The 18,091-nt window shown below is 45.1% G+C and overlaps 2 protein-coding genes across 6 annotated transcripts in view; one reads left to right on the top strand and one right to left on the bottom strand.

Moving 5' to 3' along the window:
• The window catches only part of RDH13 (retinol dehydrogenase 13), a 68,275-nt gene extending 66,128 nt beyond the window's left edge, over positions 1-2,147 (bottom strand). For 2 of the 5 annotated variants that reach the window (XM_056567473.1, XM_056567478.1), the window contains exon 1: positions 2,008-2,124. The gene's annotated coding sequence lies outside the window, so the exon portion shown is untranslated. Of the gene's footprint in view, positions 1-1,482; positions 1,696-2,007 lie in introns of those variants that run through there. The other 3 variants (XM_056567472.1, XM_056567474.1, XM_056567479.1) reach the window with 3 other exon arrangements.
• Positions 2,148-2,497: 350 nt separating this feature from the next.
• Positions 2,498-18,091, top strand: part of SOS1 (SOS Ras/Rac guanine nucleotide exchange factor 1) — a 125,411-nt gene continuing 109,817 nt past the window's right edge. Inside the window, exon 1 of the mRNA XM_056567469.1 lies at positions 2,498-2,635. Coding sequence (XP_056423444.1) covers positions 2,549-2,635 — 87 coding nt within the window. The 5' untranslated portion in view covers positions 2,498-2,548. The remainder of the gene's footprint in view (positions 2,636-18,091) is intronic.

Here is an 18,091-nt window from a genome sequence, read left to right as displayed (position 1 = left end):
AAAAAGGAAGAAGACTGGGGCTGGAGGACAGGAGACTGATATCAGCGGTAGCAGGAAAACGGCAGAAAGTTATTTAAAGTTTATTATTTTAATAAATGCAGCCCAGGCATATAAGATAAACAAAATACATTTAGCAGGAGTACTCCTTTAAAGGAGATCTCCAGTGATAAAAACTAAACAATTAACTTATCCCCTATCCACAGGATAGGGGATAAGTAGTTAATCGCAGGGGGCCCCCCCGCCATCAGCGGGACAGGACCCGGCCCTCAGTGAGGAGTGCGGGCTCCATTCATTTGTATGGGAGCGCTGAAAGGACCCAAGTACAGCACTTGGGCATCATTGGGGCTCCTATAGAAATGAATAGAGCACGTCCTGTCTACTGGTAGACGACACGCGCTCCTCACAGAGAGCACCGCATCGTTCAGACCCCCCAGAGATCAGCTACTTATCCCCTATCCTGTGGATAAAGGATTAGTAAATTACTCCTTTCATTTATGCTCTGGTGCATACAGTGTCAGTGTTTGGCCTCCTTTCAGGTAGTATCTGTCAAGCTTTGCTGGATGGTATAGTGCAGTCTTATGTTGTACTCCTTTGAACTGGATCCAGTAAAAAAAACAAAAAGTATACTGCGGGCATGCTGGGAGTTGTAGTTTTGCAACAGCTGGAGGCACACTGATTGGGAAATACTGGTATATGCTATACAAAATAAAACTAGGGATACATGGTGACTTTTGGCTGCGCGATCCATAGATTATACAGCTTTGCACTTCAGTGGTATCTGCTTTGCCACCATTGACCTCAATGTAAATGACGTTCTTGCGACTTCTCTGCGATGTGGCTATTTTGTTAACAGCCAAGTGATAAAGTGGCGCAACAAGAAGTCGCAGACAAGTCATTCTACATATTTAGACAAAACTAAAATAAAAAGGAAGCATCTCATTAAAAAACAGCACACAAAAAAAAGGCAGTAATAGAGCAAAAATACACAAAATCATTTATTTTATGAAGCATACACATATCAAGAGATGTCAGAAGTATATACATGGACATACATATAAAACCACAACAAATAATATGGGTAACCCTAAAAGTGTTGGAGGCCAAAAAGACCCACCCTCCAGCGGGCACCCACCTTCTATCTGAAATAATTGAGTACCTCCACTGGTTCTGAAATGAAGATGAAAACAAATATTGTGTCTCTAAAAAATAAGCAATTAATGTAATATGATAGTTATAATCAACAAGTTACCCCCCCCCAAAGAGACTTCCAATATAAAACAAACCCTGGCACTGGTAACCCTGTGTGAAAAGTAAGCTATATACGACCACCCCCAACCCCCCCCAAAAAAAAAACCAAAACCAAAACATATATACGGTATATATATATATATATATTATTTTTATATATATATATATATATATATATATGTATTATATATATTCATGCAGAGATACCAGAAGACAAAAGTAACAGTCAAATACTCATCACAGGTAGGTTCCCACTCAGAAGACCACGTGGGTGACTTCCTCAGGGGTGGTACATATTTAGGTCTTGCGATGTGGAGAAGCTGACCGAATAAGAACCCAACTTCAGCCTCGTCTGTCTGGTCTTCTTCCTGGTGCCAGGGCTATTTATTTTACTTTTCCATCATTTTCCGTAATATCTGCCTTTTTCAGGGACTTTCATTAGGCTGCCTATAATAACACTAGAATCATTCCTAATAATAAGCCAATCAGTGATGTTATGTATGCCGTAATACTAATAAAGTTGCAAGAAAAAAAACAAAAAAAAAAAACAACGTGATGTCGCTGGGGCAGGGAACGGGGGCGTGGCCAGACACGCTAATCACGTGATAACGGCAGGCAGCCCTTCTGTCCTCCCAGCAGCGCGCAGGCGCGGTGCGAGCCTCTTCCAACGGCCGCTGAGCGCAACTGTCGGGAGAGAACGCAGGGGGGAAAATAAACAACAACAACAATAATAATAATAACAACAGCTGAGTGACGCACCCGAGACTTCCTGCGACACCCTCGGCGCCTCCTGCTACTGCTGTCCATCGGAGAGTGAGGGCGGCCTGGGCGGCGGAGGGGGCAGACAGGAGGGAGGGGAGCCGGGGTGTCTCCGATCACACGGCCGAGGGTACTGAGATCTCCTTGTGACGCCCGTTGTCACCCGTCACGCCGTGCATGCACCGGGGCGGGGATGAGCTGCGGGTGATTCGATTGTGGTTCGCGCTGTCACGGCGCCCCGGATCGGCAGCCGCGGCCTCCTGTGTGCCCTGACACCCGGAGCGCTAGTGGGGTGACGGATCGGTGCCTGCCTCCCGCACTGGCTGCATGTGGACCCCCAGCTGTCATATATGTCCAGGCGGCCGCCCCCCTCGTCCCCGCCGCACAGGGGCGCCGCGTCTCTCCATATGCTGCCCCCACTGAGGGGCGCCCCCCGAATGGCCGATCGTCTGCCTTAATACTGGCCGCCGCTGCCTCCTCTTCAAGGGATCTTGTATCTGGGGACGTGTGACACTGCAGGGTTACACCGCACAGCACAGTCATGCAGGCGCCCCAGCTCCAGTACGACTTCTTCAGTGAAGAGAATGCCCCAAAGTGGAGGAATCTGCTGGTCTCCTCCCTCAAGAAGGTGAGACATACATGATATTCACGGCTGTATACCTGACTCGGTCAGCTGTGCCCCGCAGCCAATGGCTAAACTGTTTCTTACCTTGGCCAATCACATGACAGCTTTCATTTCTGGAATGCAGGTTAGAAAGTGAAAGAAGCCATCTGATTGGTCGCAGTGGACAACCAGTCCCTGCTTTGTCTGCTGTGGCTTTTTATCTCTCTTACTCTTGGGGTCTTTGTTTAATGTGTCTGACGCTTGTCAGATTGATAGGACATGTGATTCCGATGTATACTGTGGCGTACTCACTGTGCACCTATACACCTCAATGGGGTTGTCTAAGGGTAAAGATTTCTTATATGTGACCGGTGCTGTAAAGAAAAAATAGGTGATACTTGCCTGCCCTGATCCCATGCCAACACCCCTGGTTCTTGTGACTGGTTGTCCCTGTAGAAATTGCCTGCTGAGACTATGTTCTGTCCCCACCAGGGATTAGTTGAGTGGGGCAGTTAAACCAGGAAGTGGGAATCAGGGGCTCTGTGGGGGGATATTGGGGCAGATGAGTATCACTTGTTTATTTTTTATACCCCATTTAATAGTCTACTAGAGACTGTGTTTGGTATATTTAATTCTCCTGATTTGCCATAGTTAAGCCATGATAAACATTGGAATACAGTTTTAAAGGTATCTTGAAGGGGTAATTCTGGAAAATCAACTTATCCTCTATCCACAGAATAGGGGATGACCTGATTGTGGGGGGGGTCCTACCGCTTGCGCCAGCAACTCTACCATCCTCTAAGCACTTTGGCCCCACCCTCAGAGACGAACGTGAGTGACGCCGGCTAAGCCAATCACCAGGCCACCGGTCGTCTCAGAAGGTGGGGGCCACTCCGCTGCAAGGACGGGTGAGTTGCTGGGCCCCATATAGGACATCACAGGGGGTCTTAGCAATCGGATAGGGGATAAGTTGACTTCACTGGAGTACCCCTTAAATGAATACTGGTGATGTTGTCCCAAAATGAGGTGTGAGTGGGGCCTCAGTTGTCCTTGTGTGAAGATTAGTCAGCCAACTAGCAATCTAGGTTGACAACCAATGCCCATTGTAGTTCTAACTGCTGGACCTGGCTATTTTTGTCACCTAGGATTTGTAGAAATGTAAAATTTTGATTCATATTTATGGATGTATTGGATGTCACCCTTTACGTAAAACAGATGTAATCCAAGTGCTTAATGCAAACCTTCAGTCATTTGACAGCTTAAGAACATTAACTTTCTATATTTTTATTTTCTGCTTTATTTTTATTTTTTTAAGGGAAAATGGTCCATTAACCTGTCACGTTGACAATGCCGTCTATTCTGCAGCCATCATGTTACAGAGCAAAGGGAGCTGAGAAGATTCACTATAACAATTAATGTAGAGATCTCAGTCCCTGCTCATTTTGGGCTTAGGAGTCCAGTGGGTGGTCCTAATCAATGATTGACAGGCTTATTTGTATAAATATGTTTATCAAGATAGTCACTCTTAGTAGGACCACCCACTGCCAAAGCCTTGAATAAGTAGAAATTTAGAACAATAAATGACAAATTACTGTCAAACTTTTGACACGTTGCCCAGATAGGTCAACTTTTGATCCCACCAGGTCTCACTCCTAAGACCCGTTGTGATCGCTAGTAATAGTTACATAGTTAGTATGGTTGAAAAAAGACATGCGTCCAATAAGTTTGGGAAGCAATTTGCAACGTGCGCTTTATTTACCTCTCCGACTGTTCGGCTGGCTCCCAGAGGGATTACAGTGCTGTTTGTGACTATACAGCAGCCTGCTTTTTCATTACAGTTATGGGTAGAATAGGCTTGTGAAGCCCTAGTGCTCTGTGTGTGCAGCTTCACAGCCTATTCTAGGTGTCAGCTGCTCTCCAACTCAAATCATTCCCCACAGAACTGCCGTATATACTCGAGTATAAGCCGAGGCCCCTAATTTCACCCCAAAAACCCAGGAAAAAAAAAATTATAATAATTATTGACTCGACTATAAGCCTAGGGTGGGAAATACATCATCTCTCTCCCCCCCGTCATCATCACCGCTTGTCAATCCCTTCATCAGTGGTCTTCAACCTGCGGACCTCCAGAGGTTGCAAAACTACAACTCCCAGCATGCCTGGACAGCTATCGGCTGTCCGGGCATGCTGGGAGTTGTAGTTTTGAAACTTCTGGAGGTCTGCAGGTTGAAGACCACTGCGGCCTTCGTCATCATCCAGACCCCCCTTTTAGTTTTCTACTCGCCTCCCCTCGGTGGGAAGGAAGGGTGAGCTGGTCTGGACCATCTATGCTGCAGGGACCATCCGGTGGGGAGGGGTAGTTGTTCCGGGCTGTCCATTTTCACTGGGGGGCCCTCTTCTCCGCTCCGGGCCTGCTCCGGACTAGTGACGTTGCCTTGACGACGACGCACAGGGACGTGCTGAAAAACTCTGCTTATACTTGAGTAAATACGGTATGTATCCTTCTCTGCAGCTCCTCCTGCTCTATAATATGACCCTAGCAGAAAGCACTGCATTTTCACTGAGAGGTTCCCTTCAACCACCAAAGACTTTAAAGTGTACCTGTCATTAACAAAAACTTTTCATATAATGTAGAAAATACTATTATATGTATATTTGTAATTTACATTGTTTAAAAAAAATTGTATATTGTTGGGTGAACAAATGCTTTCTCTGCAGCTATTCCGTGTGTTGTGTCTATGGGAAGGTGGGACAAGTAGGGCTCTGCGCAGGATTCTGGCTTGTCAATCATACTGCTGTGTTAGTTGGGAGCCTGTCACAGACATCAGTGCAGGGGGCCCGGCTTGCTTTCGGTGTAGGGGCAAAAATATACACTTATTTTTTATTTTAACCAATGTATATTACAAATATACTATATTTGTATGCTATATTGCGGGGGTCCCCAGCGGCGGGACCCCCGCAATATAGCATGCGGCACCCAACTGTTTCTGCTCCGGAAGCGCTGGAGGGTCTGGGTGCCAACCACCGGAAACGGAAGTCCGTGACTTCATACACTTGCATTGAGGGGACGGGGCATGACGTCACGGACTTCTGTTCCCGTGGTCGGGACCCAGACCCTCCAGCACTTCCGGAGCAGTAACAGGTGGGTGCTGCGTGCTGTATTGCGGGGGTCCTCAGCGGCGGGACCCCCGCGATCAGACATCTTATCCCCTATCCATTTGGATAGGGGATAAGATGTCTGGGGGTGGAGTACCCCTTTAAATAAAACGTTTTTTGTTAGCAACAGGTACACTTTAATAGCATATATACTTAGGCGATCTCTTCTAATTTGCTCCCCTTTATATACATGTACACTGGACTCGGAGGAGCATGCATATGTTCTAAATTGAGAAGAGAATGACCTTTGGTGGGGGCTTGGTCAGGCTTGTTAAAATTTCCATTTCGGTTGCATGTTTTTTTTCACAATTATGTAGATGTGTTGTTTTTTATTTAAATTATTTTTTTTTTCTTTATGGCAGAAAATTGACACAAAGTTTGTGGAGCCTTAACTTTTAGGGATGTTTGTTTTTTGGTTCTGTTTGGGTGATTTACACTTCATTCCTAGAGTGGTTTGAAAGAGGTTTTCCCTGGTAAAATTATTTTCTTATTGTCCTCAAGCTACCTAATAAAATAAACAATTTAACTCCCTTTTCTCCACTCTCTCGTAGCTCTGGTATCGGGACCCCCCCATCTGTGGCCGGTGACTGCTTTCCCTTGAGCTGCAGAGCGCAGTGTCTGCAGACAAGGGAACTGGCAGTGCCGCTGGGGAAGACGGGACACCGCTGCAGCCATGGATTGGCAGAGTGGCGCTGTGATGTCACGTCTACAGCTTTGGCCAGCTCTGGTAAAGTAGACTGGCCTCGTTCACACTGCCGTCAGGCTCTGTTAGGGGGAGCTCCTCTGGCAGTTCTGTCAAGTTTAGGGGAGAAAAAAAAAAAAAACTATTGCCCCCCTCCACTGGACTCCATGCAAGTGAATGAAAAGAGCTGAACCTAGCCTTAGCCAGAAATGGGGTGTCCTGATACCCGAGCTATGACGGAGCAGAGAAAAGGGAGTTAAATTGTTTATTTTATTAGGCAGGCTGAGGAAAATGTAAAAAAATAATAAATACCTTTCATGGAATCTACAATAATCTGATAATTTAAGTGGTAACCTGAGTTTTGCCTTAGGAAGAAGAATTCATCTTTACATATTATTGCTGTATTGTCTGGTTTTAGTTGAAATCTAGTTGCTCTTAGGTTGATGCTTACATTCATTTTAGTCATATAACTCTGAAATAATGTTAATATAAATATAATATAGGAGCCTTTATTATAATTAAAAGGGTATATTACACATTGCATATGCTGCGGATCTGTATTCCTGAAATCAGCAACTACAAGGCAATCATACTATTCAAAAAATACCTGCAAACACTGTAAAATCTGCACTTGCGGGGGGGGGGGGGGGGTGTAAATGCACCCTAAGGGCTCCTTCACACAAGCGGGTTTCTTTTCAAACCCACAGCGGATCTCCCAATACAGGTTTGAAAAGGGGCAGGGCCACAGTGTGCTACCCGCAGCAGATTTTTACCAGTGGAATCTCCATTGCAGAAAATCCGCTGCAGACCCTGTTGAGGTTAGGATTCCACACAGGTTTTTTTCTGGCGTTTTTTGGAAAACTGCCACTGCAGTTTTTGAGCCAAAGCCAAAAGTGTATTCAGAAGGAATGGGAAATATAAAGGAAGGACTTCTTCCTTCTGGATCCCCTTCTGGCTTTTGCCCAAAAACTGCAGTGGCAGTTTTCCAAAAAAAGCCAGAGAAAAACCTGTGTGGAAACCTAGCCTGATCGGGATCAATGGGATCTATGGTGGATTTTCTGCTTGCAAAAATCGGCTACGGGAACCGCAGAGAGACCCCGCCCCTTTTAAAACTCGCAGTGGTAGATCCGCTGCGGGTTTGAAAATCTGTTCGTGTGAACGAGCCCTAATCATATGGTATTTCACGCTGCTCAAAATCTGCTGCGCATCGGGAAATACACTGTGTTTTCTCCAATGAGCATACTGCCAGGTAGCCCTGTGTGTTCGGTGAGGTTTTGAGGCTGGTCCTTTGCCGGTGTGACTGTGATGCGCGGCCCCACCTCCAAACCGCACTGCACACAGGGCTGACACAGCTTCTCCACACATCTCGCCACTACTTAGACTGTGGAGCGCAGTAAGAGGATTGCTCCACAGCCTTTCTCCTACCCACCTGTACATCCATCACTCGCCCGTGCCGCACATCTACCATTCACCCGCTACCTATTGCAAGACTACAAATCCCACAGCATACCCCTACATTGAGGACATTCTGGTGGTTATAGTCTTGCAACAGCTAGCAGAAAGATGGTGGATGTGTGTGGGGCCGGTGGGAAAAAGGTGGGTAGATGTGTGGAGAAACCGTGTCCCCGTACCCCTGAGAGAGGGGATGGAGTGAAGGTAGCGGGCTGTAAAGCAGAAAACTGTGTCCCTGTGCGGAGGGTCACATTCAGCTACAGGGACACAATTTTCTTTATTACAAGATACATAGGACTGTACACTCAATGGGGGAGATTTATCAAAACCACCTGCCCATAGCAACCAGATCGCTTCTTTCATTTTTGAAAATGTCTCTGAAAAATGAAAGAAGCGATCTGATTGGTTGCTATGGGCAACTCAGCAACTTTTCTTCTGGACAGATTTTGATAAATCTCCCCCAGTGTGTTTTTATTTTATTTATTTATTAATTTTTTTATGGGCATGCAACTACTGGGGATCCCCTTAGGCCTGGCACTGGGGTTGTTTGGTCCCCTGCCCTCAGTGGACAGGTAGAAATGCTCGTACAACTCAATTACAGCCTATTTAGAAATACAGAAGCAGACAAGATTGTTCACTTTGTCGCTTAAACACAGTTGGGGAGATTTATCAAAGCCTGTGCAGAGGAGAAGTTAACTGGTTGCCCATGGCAACCGATCAGATTGCTGCTTTTATTTTTACAAAGGCCTCTGGAAAATGAAAGAAGCGATCTGATTGGCTGCTATGTTCTACTGGTCATCTTCTCCTCTGCACAGGTTTTGATAACCCCACAGATACTTGGGGAGATTTATCTATGGCAATCCCAGACTCGTGACCCTATCAGTCGCTATGCCAATAACGTAGGTGGTGGGAAAACAACAGTAAAGTGTTATGTCCCTGACAAGACTGTAGTTTATAAACTTTATTCTTAAATCGTACTTTCACAGCAAAGAAGAAAACTGCTCGGAGCACTCACCTCGGACATCAAGGTCATAGAGCGGTATTGGCTTTATTCATATTGCGGCTGAAAATACCCAGCAAAGAGGGAGGAAGATGGAACAGTTGCGGATGGGTTCAGCCGGTGGGCGACGGTCCGTATGGCGCACTTGGGAAGGAAGATGGAACAGTTGCGGGTGGGTTCAGCCGGTGGGCGACGGTCCGCATCGCGCACTTGCGATTTGTCAGGCCCCAAGGGCCTGACGAAGCGCAAATGCACGATACGGACCGTCGCCCACCGGCTGAACCCACCCGCAACTATTCCATCTTCCTACCTCCCTGCTGGGTATTTTCAGCCGCAATATGAATAAAGCCAATGATGTCTGAAGTGAGTCTTCTGAGCCGTTTTCCTCTTTGCTGTGAAAGTATTGTTTATGCTCTGCTGCACTGGCGAAGCACCACACACGGACATACGCAGTAACGAGGCTGCATGCTCCCTATATGCCAACAGGGTAATCCTCAGAGGTGTAGCGGATCGGGACAGTGCCAGGTCATTTACTCTACATGACAGACTATTGAGAGACTTTATTCTTAAATCTCTTTCCTTGCCTAGAATTTATCTCTGTGGTTCTTTCCAGAGAAAGGAATGCTAGGGGTTCTCTAATTTATAATTCCACCAAAATGCCTTAAATATTATTTAAAAAGTAGAAGTAAAGGAAAACTTTTGTAGGCTTCTTATTAGTACAGTTTCTTTTCTTTTGTACCCATGACGACCATCTTGTCATGAATTTTCAGCATGCGGAATCTCCTCACGGATTTCGCACCAGTTCCGCACCCAATTTGCACAAGCCATAAGCCACCTAAGGAAGCGAAATTGGTGCGGAAATTCTGCCGTGTGGATTAGGGGTGTAAGAAAAAATCGATTCACTCGATTATCGGGTTTTTTCATTTGGCGATACTGTAGCGATTCAAAATATTTTTGAACCAATCTTTTTAGGGATGTGGAATTCGTATCTCCCGATGCCCGGGACATGCAGTTCCAGGCGCCGGGCAGGTGACTTTTTCCGGCTCGTGCAAGCAGGGCCGGACCTGACAAGCGCGGCGGCGCTCTGGGTGTATGGAGCGGGCTCCCGACTCATGCCGACTCCATACTCTGCGGCCCCCGGCTGATTTCAGTAGCCGGGGTCCGCCGCTAATAGCCAGCATGCGGCGCTCAGCAGTCGATATGGAACGGGCTCCAGACTCGTGCCTGTCCCTACTCTGCAGCCCCCGGCTGTTTTCAGTAGCCGGGGGCCGTTGCTAATAGCCAGCATGCCAGCATTAGTTTTACTTAATCACTAGTTTCATGCTGCTTGAACCATGAGCAGCATTAAACTTCTCCATCACAACCATCTATAAATCAGGATATGTTCACACTGGCAGGCGACGCACAAGTTTCCAGCTGTGGATTTTCCGTAGCAGATAACATTAACCTCAGTGAGGTCTGCTGCAGAAATTCTGCCACGGGTAACCAATCTGTGTGAACATATCCTTACTCTGAATGCTGTGTTATTTCAGAGTTATCGTAAAAATAATTTCAGCCAGGAACTGGGTGGTCCCTGGTCCTGATTTATAGTTCTTCCCCTACTTGCCTAGAAGGGTAGGATCACACGTGCTTTATTTTTCTGCGTATTAGCTGCTGCATATTTTCCTACCTATTGAAGTCAATGGGTAGCAAAATCAGCTACAGAACATTTGGAGAAAAATACAGCACATGTGACTCTAGCCTAAAGAGAGATCTGTCAGGGCCAGGGAACACCCTTCAAAGTGATTCATAGACAGTTGTGATAGGGAAGCCTTTCAGTGTTTCATTCTGCATCTCATCGTTCGGGCAGCATTAAACTAGTGACGTGTTCCCTTTTTAAAATAAAATCTGTTTCAGAGTTGGAAGAAGTTGAAGCCTTCAGTAAGTAGATATACCTGAGCTTTTTAATTTTCAGTGCTGAGACCCCCTCCCATCAATAGTTATAGCTTTTCTCCTAATCTGAGCACCAATCCTATGTGTAAAGTGCACCGCAGCACGCTTCACCCAGCTATACGTAGTGATCACAGAGGGTCTTGCCACTAAGATCTCAACCAGTCTGTGCGACATGTCAAAAGTTTTAATAACAGTAACACTTTAATACTGTACACCTCAGGTATACGTCAGCATCATGTAAAGAAAGAAAAAATGGATGCCTACGCATATGGAGGTGCACAGCAGCATGTCAATTTACTTTATTGGTTTGAACCAAGTCAGCTTGTGACTACATTTAGGACACTTCCAGAGTAAAACATTGGATGAGCTTATGAAATACTGCTCCATATGCTAGCTATGGGTCTTCTGAAGATATTCACACCTAGGTGGTAGGGAGTACCCCTGTACTTGTGATCTGTGGGGGTCCCAGCAGCTGTACCAGCACTGATGAAACATTTACCACCTATCCTGTCTCGTACAGGATTGGTGCACCAGTCTGGGAAAAAAAACTTTAAAGGGTTATCCACCATAAGGTGATTTTAGTACGTACCTGGCAGGCAATAATGGACATGTTTAGGAAGGATCTGCGCTTGTCTTGGGTCTAAATGGCTATGTCATGAGATTACCATAACACTGTGGCTAGCTTTTTGTGAACTGGTATTTCCTGTTTGACTTATGTTTTTTTGACTACAAACCCCACAATGCCATTTTCCTCCCTCACACATCAGCCACCCCACCCATTGAAACAAAAGACCTGTGGTTTTCAATCAGGGTGCCTACAGCTGTTGCATTAGTTGCAGATTGATCCCTCCACCCATTGAAGCAGACAGACTCCCTGTCATCAGCTGACTACGGAGTCAGGTCTCGGCTGCATTGCAAGCTGGGAAAAATCTGAGACAACAGTCATTTTGTATGCTGTTAAAAATAAATATAGGGGTGAAAATCACAGAAGAATTGTGAGAAAACCGTCACACACAGGTACAGACACTATATTAGGAAATACACTAACTTCACAGCCCCTGTAGCATAGTCAAATAAAAAAATTCCTGGAATACCCCTTTAAGGAGGTTGTCTGGTAAAAGTGATCTTATCCCCTATCCACAGAATAGGATCTGATTGTGAGGGGTTTGAGGTAGGGATCGACCGATATCGTTTTTTTTAGGGCCGATACCGATAATCTGTGGAGGTTAGGGCCGATAGCCGATAACTTATACCGATATTCCGGTATAAGTTATTGGCTATTTATCCCACCGCGACACCGCTGCAGATAATTGATTTAAAGCAGGCGCTTTAAATCAATGAACTGCAGTGGTGTTTGCGGTGCCATAGACCGCTGCCGCTGCCACCTGCTTCTCTCCCCCTGCCTGTCCGGGGGTCCTGAGTCCTATCACCGCCACCACGACCGCTGCGCGCACCCTACTGCCGCGCCGCGTCGCACCCCCCACCGCACCGCCCCGGCCCCATTGCCTCCCCCATCCCCGGTTTTACAATTACCTGTGCCCGTGGTCCACTCTACATCTGGCTCTGGTGGCGTCCTCCTGAGCTGTCACTGTGCGCACTGACGGTGACGTCATGTCACTCGTCATTGTGCTCAGCGTATCGCAGGACTCAGCAGGAGCCAGAAGTAGCGTGGACCCCGGGAACAGGTAATTATGAAACCGGGGATGGTGGAGGGGCGGTTGCGGTGCAGGGGGCGGGGCATTATCGGATTATCGGCAAGGTAATTGCCGATACCGATAATGCCCAAAATGGTGATTATCGGCCAAACCGATAATCGGTCGATCCCTAGTTAGAGGGCTGTGTACCAGCCCATACATCCAAATCCCCCCCCCCCAATGATATCTTGAATATCTCCCCTCTCATTTCCTTTGCTACCATACAAGTGACAGTCAGGGTCCAGTTACAGAGATTGTGGGGGCTCCTGGGATTCAACCACACCTTACCCCCCGATCAGGTACTTATCTCCTGTGAAAAGGGGATAAGTTCACATTTACCAGACAACCCCATGTCTACTATATTGCAGTTCACTCTGCCCTTTCAGGCTAACTGTACCGCCCTATAATAAGACATTGTAAAGTTCCCAAAAATATGTGACCCAACGATATCTATTTTATATTATGTACGTGTAGTTGTGAGAACCCCAGAAACATTCCTTGTATGTGTGTGAATATCATCAGCTTTCTACAGATTTCATATATAAAACTTCCTACTCTAGGTCTCTGTTCCCCTTTCTTTTTTGTGAGTGACTATACTGCACTTTCCATGTGAGTTATTTCTTTATTTCCAGTCTGAGTTATTTGCTAGAAGACAAAGCTGACGGCTCCAGCAGTGGTGAGCTCATACAATGAGGAATTGAGCGTTTGCATTACAATTCTGCAATTCTCGGAGGCGCTCTTACCTAAGCATACTAAAAAGCATTGTGATTTATACAGCATTATATACATGTGTGCCAGAAACGTGTTTTGGAGACAATTCCAAAATTGATAACACAGACTGAATAGTAAAATTTTTAGTTGTAATAAAACAAATACCGTATTTTTCGTTATATAAGATGCTCCGGCATATAAGACGCACCTAATCTTATAGGATAAAAATCTAGAAAATAAAGATTCTGAACCAAATACAATGTAAAGTATAGGACAGTGATCTTCAACCTGCGGACCTTCAGATGTTGCAAAACATCCGGGCATTGGCAGTCCGGGCATTCTGGGAGTTGTAGTTCTGCAACATCTGGTGGTCCGCAGGTTGAAGATCACTGGTATAGGAGGTAATACTCGCGTGTCCCCTCCGCTCCGGACCCGTCAACGCTGCCCTGGATGTCGCCCTCCATCGCTGTCGCCACGACCCGGGGTGTCCCCGTCGCTCCGGAACATTTCTGCTGCCGGGTATCCTCGCTCTCTGTCTCTGCCATCACGTCGCTACGCACGCCGCTCCTATTGGATGACGGGACGACATGATGACGGCGAAGGAGAGCGCCGGCCATGCAGGGGATCCCGGCACAGAGAAGACACCGAGGAGGCATGTAAGGTCCGTCCCGGTGTCCTGTAAGCTGTTCGGGATGCCGCGATTTCACCGCGGTGGTCCCGAACAGCCCGACTGAACAAACTTTCCCTTCAGACGCGGTGGTCAGCTTTGATCGACACGTCTGAAGGGTTAATACAGGGCATCACCGCGATCGGTGATGTCCTGTATTAGCCACGGGTCCCGGCTGTTGATGGCCGCAGGGACCGCCGCGATAGGACAGGTATTTGCCGTATAAGACGCACCAACTTTTCCCCCCCAGTTTTGGGGAAGAAAAAGTGCGTCTTATACGGCGAAAAATACGGTATATAGATAGATGTAGAAAAGTGCTTTACAGGTGGACAGCGTTTCCATCTTAACATTTTTCTTTTGCTGGCTAGGATGACTTTAGCTTATTTATAACCTCAACAGGAAGGTGTCATTTGAATGTCTATTCCTGATGGGAAATTACAACTTTTTTGCAATTCACTGTGCTGTTTTATTAACATTATATTTTATTATTTCGGACATTTCTGCATGCCAGAGCTCAGCATAAGTTGTACCCATGAAAGAATTCTATTTGGGTTGAACTGATCCTTTTGTATTTTATTCCTGGATCCTATACAAATATATTTTTCATTGTTTTAATATTATTATTAGGTAGGTTGCTGTGTTTCTTCACCTTGTCCATCCTTGGGCTTTCAGAGCATTGTCTGTGTCGGAAATAGTATACGGCAGGTTCTAAAATATAATCCACGGTCAAATCATCCCTACGTTGTTCTTTTCATGTTCTATATTCACAGTTTTTATGCCTCCTTGCTTTTCTTACTACTCCTACAGCATTACTCCCACATGAGTCATATTTAAAATCGAACTTGCTGCCTTCTACTAGATTGCAAGCTCCTCGAGAAGGTCCTTCTTATCTAGTGTTCCACAGTAGGTTGTCATTTTATTCAGAATTGTCTGTTTTTCTTGCACGAAGGAGGGGGCTGACCTTTTCTAAATAAATAATGCTGCAACACTTGATTCTTCGTTCAGGTTCTGTAAAGGAAATGCTTATGTTGCGTACTCACAGGACTGCATGTTAGAATGATCGGACAAGTTCTGATTGAGGTGCATTTTTTGGGGGACATTTTCTCCAACAAATGGCAATAAATTAGAAGTGGTACTCTTGTACTTAAAAAGTTATCCCTTATCCACATGCCCAGCTCTCCTCATGCACAGAGCAACCACCGCTCCATGCACTAAGCGGTGACAGTGCTCGTGTATCTCTGGCTCTCCCATAGAGATGCATGGAGAGGGTGTGCACCCCCTCTGTCATTACTGCACAGAGCAAACTCGCTCTGTGCGTAATGATGGGTGATACAGGGGCCAGAGCATCATGACTTCACGGCTCCACCCCTCATGACATGGCCCGTCCCCTTAATGCAAGTCTTTGGGAGAGGGCGTGGCATCCCCTCCCATAGACTTTTATGCCCCCCAGTAAGTAATAGAACAGTAAGTAATAGAACAGCCCACTTGGCTTTTTTCTGCCACCCAACCACCTCCAGCTGCTTTAAGCAGGTCAAACGAGACTGGTTGGGACCCTTGATCTTGAGATAGGTGCTGGTCCCAATGTTGGTTAACTTCTGTTATTTGGATTTCATTCAAATTCATAATAGTAGGCAGCTTATGTTATCACTGACACTGTCCCAATGGCTGCTGTCCAGTCACACGCCTAAAAATAAGTTATTTTGATGTCAGACTGTAAGTAAAAAATTGTTTAAAGGGGTACTCCGCCCCTAGACATCTTATCCCCTATCCAAAGGATAGGGGTTAAGATGTCTGATTGTGGGGGTCCTGCCACTGGGGGCCCTGCGATCTCTCCTGCAGCACCCCTGTTCCTCAGCTGCAAGGAGCGAGGATCGCTCTGTGGCTGATGACGGGCGATACAGGGGACGTAGTATCGTGACGTCACACCCCACCCCCTCCCATAGGCTTGCATTGAGGGGGTGGGATGTCACGAGGGGCAGAGCAGTGACGTCACGATACTCCGTCTCCTGATCGCCAGTCATCAACCACGGAGCAATCCTCGCTCCATGTAGCTGAGGAATGGGGGTGCTGCAGGGGTCCCCAGCGGCGGAACCCCTGCGATCAGACATCTTATCCCCTATCCTTTTGGATAGGGGATAAGATGTCTAGGAACGGAGTACCACTTTAAGGATTGTCTCATCACAGCAACCTCTTCCATAAAGATGGTTATCTAAGCCCTCTCTTGCCCAGTGGAAAAGACCTCCATTGATGTGGAATGGTTACGTAGTCTACAAAGCGACTGGCAAGGAAGGCTGGGCTCAGGCCTGTGCTGTGTGCTCGGCTCTCTGCCCATAGATAAAGGAAAGCCAAGAAATGAGAGCAGAACAATGATTCAGTTATTACAACCACAGCAACAGAAGGAAAACATTAAACTGCTGCACTAACCAGTGCTCCCGAGGGGCTTCAGGTTTTGTGAAAACCGGAGAGTGAAAACTGCTGGCAATGGGATCAGAACACTTTATAACTCTGGTACACAATATACAGGCCCACACCTCTACAATAGTATGATGGCATATTAAGCCACGGTACCAATACGTGTAAAGGATGACTGGCACCTCTATGGCACAGCTTCATATTTATTCAGAGCCAAACCCTCTTGACACCTAATTTCTGGCACAGGAGTACTTTGAACAACTTCTCAAAATGATTTGTATTTGTTTATTAATATCCCTATAAATGAATAGGGATATTTTTCATGTTCCCAATATTAACATACTAAAAATTTGTTTGTGTACTCCTAAATTTTACTGACTAGGAATTACTAGCCTTTTTTTCCCCATTAAAGTAGATCTGTAAAACAAAAAAGAAAGAAAACAAACCACTTTTGACCTGTCCTAGGCATAAGTCAAAAGTTTTTATTGGTTGGGGTCTGATATTTCAGACCATGACCGATGATGTGATAGAGGTGCGCAGTACACCCCTCTCCCCACTCACTCTGTGTCTATCAAACCTGGATGGCCCCATAAACTTATATTGTAAGTTATGTTTCACAGAGCCGGAAGAAAACGCTCGAAGAATGTTCTTCTCCCTGCTCGTTCTTGTGATCAAAAACTTTTGATATGTCTCTATAATGACAGGTATCATTTAAGTTTGATAATTAAAAATAGCCAGTTTATAGGTTTTAAAAAAAAAAAAAAACAAAAAAAAACTTTTTTAAATCCTTTTCATTTGATTTTGTTTCCCCGCTCTGTTACTAAAAGCCATAAATCTTATTATTCCATGTATAAAGTTATACAAGGGCATTTTCTTTTGTGGAACAATTGTAATTAATGCGTTTCACCATGAAATATACAGCAAAACAAAACATTTTTTATAGGCTTTTGTAGATGTTGGGGGGTAAATTTTTACGCAGTGGGACATTTATGATAAATGAGATATATATATATATATATATATATATATATATATATATATATATATATATATATATATATATATATATATATATATATATTCTATGGGTCAGTACCAGTACAATAACACCCATATTTCCAATGCTTTTCTATTATTTTACTACATTTATACAATTAAAACTGTTTTTAAGTATGTTTAACCCCTTGGGGACGGAACCCGTTATGACCGTAAGGACGGTAGCATTTTTTTCAAAGGGGTATCACTTTAACCCCTTAAGGACTCAGCCCATTTGGACCTTAAGGACTAAGACAATTTTATTTTTACGTTTTCGTTTTTTCCTCCTCCCCTTCAAAAAATCATAACTCTTTTATATTTTCATCCAGCCTAGTATGAGAGCTTGTTTTTTGCGCGACCAGTTGTCCGTTGTAATGCCATCACTCACTTTACCATAAAATGTATGGCGCAACCCAAAAAATACTATTTGTGTGGGGAAATTAAAAAGAAAACCGCAATTTTGCAAATTTTGGAAGGTTTTGTTTCCACGCCGTACAATTTATGGTAAAAATGACATCTGTTTTTTATTTTCTGGGTCAATACGATTAAAATGATACCCATGATTATACACTTTTCTATTACTGTTGCGCTTAAAAAAACTTGCAAACTTTTTAACCAAATTAGTACGTTTAAAATCCCCCTATTTTGAAGACCTATAACTTTTTCATTTTTTGCGCCGTGATCTGTACTTTTTATTAATACCATATTTGCTTATACACAACTTTTATTACATTTTTTA

The sequence above is a fragment of the Hyla sarda genome, chromosome 3, assembly GCF_029499605.1.
Source record: "Hyla sarda isolate aHylSar1 chromosome 3, aHylSar1.hap1, whole genome shotgun sequence".
Classification (NCBI taxonomy): domain Eukaryota; kingdom Metazoa; phylum Chordata; class Amphibia; order Anura; family Hylidae; genus Hyla; species Hyla sarda.
This window is presented reverse-complemented; position numbering and strand designations above follow the sequence as displayed.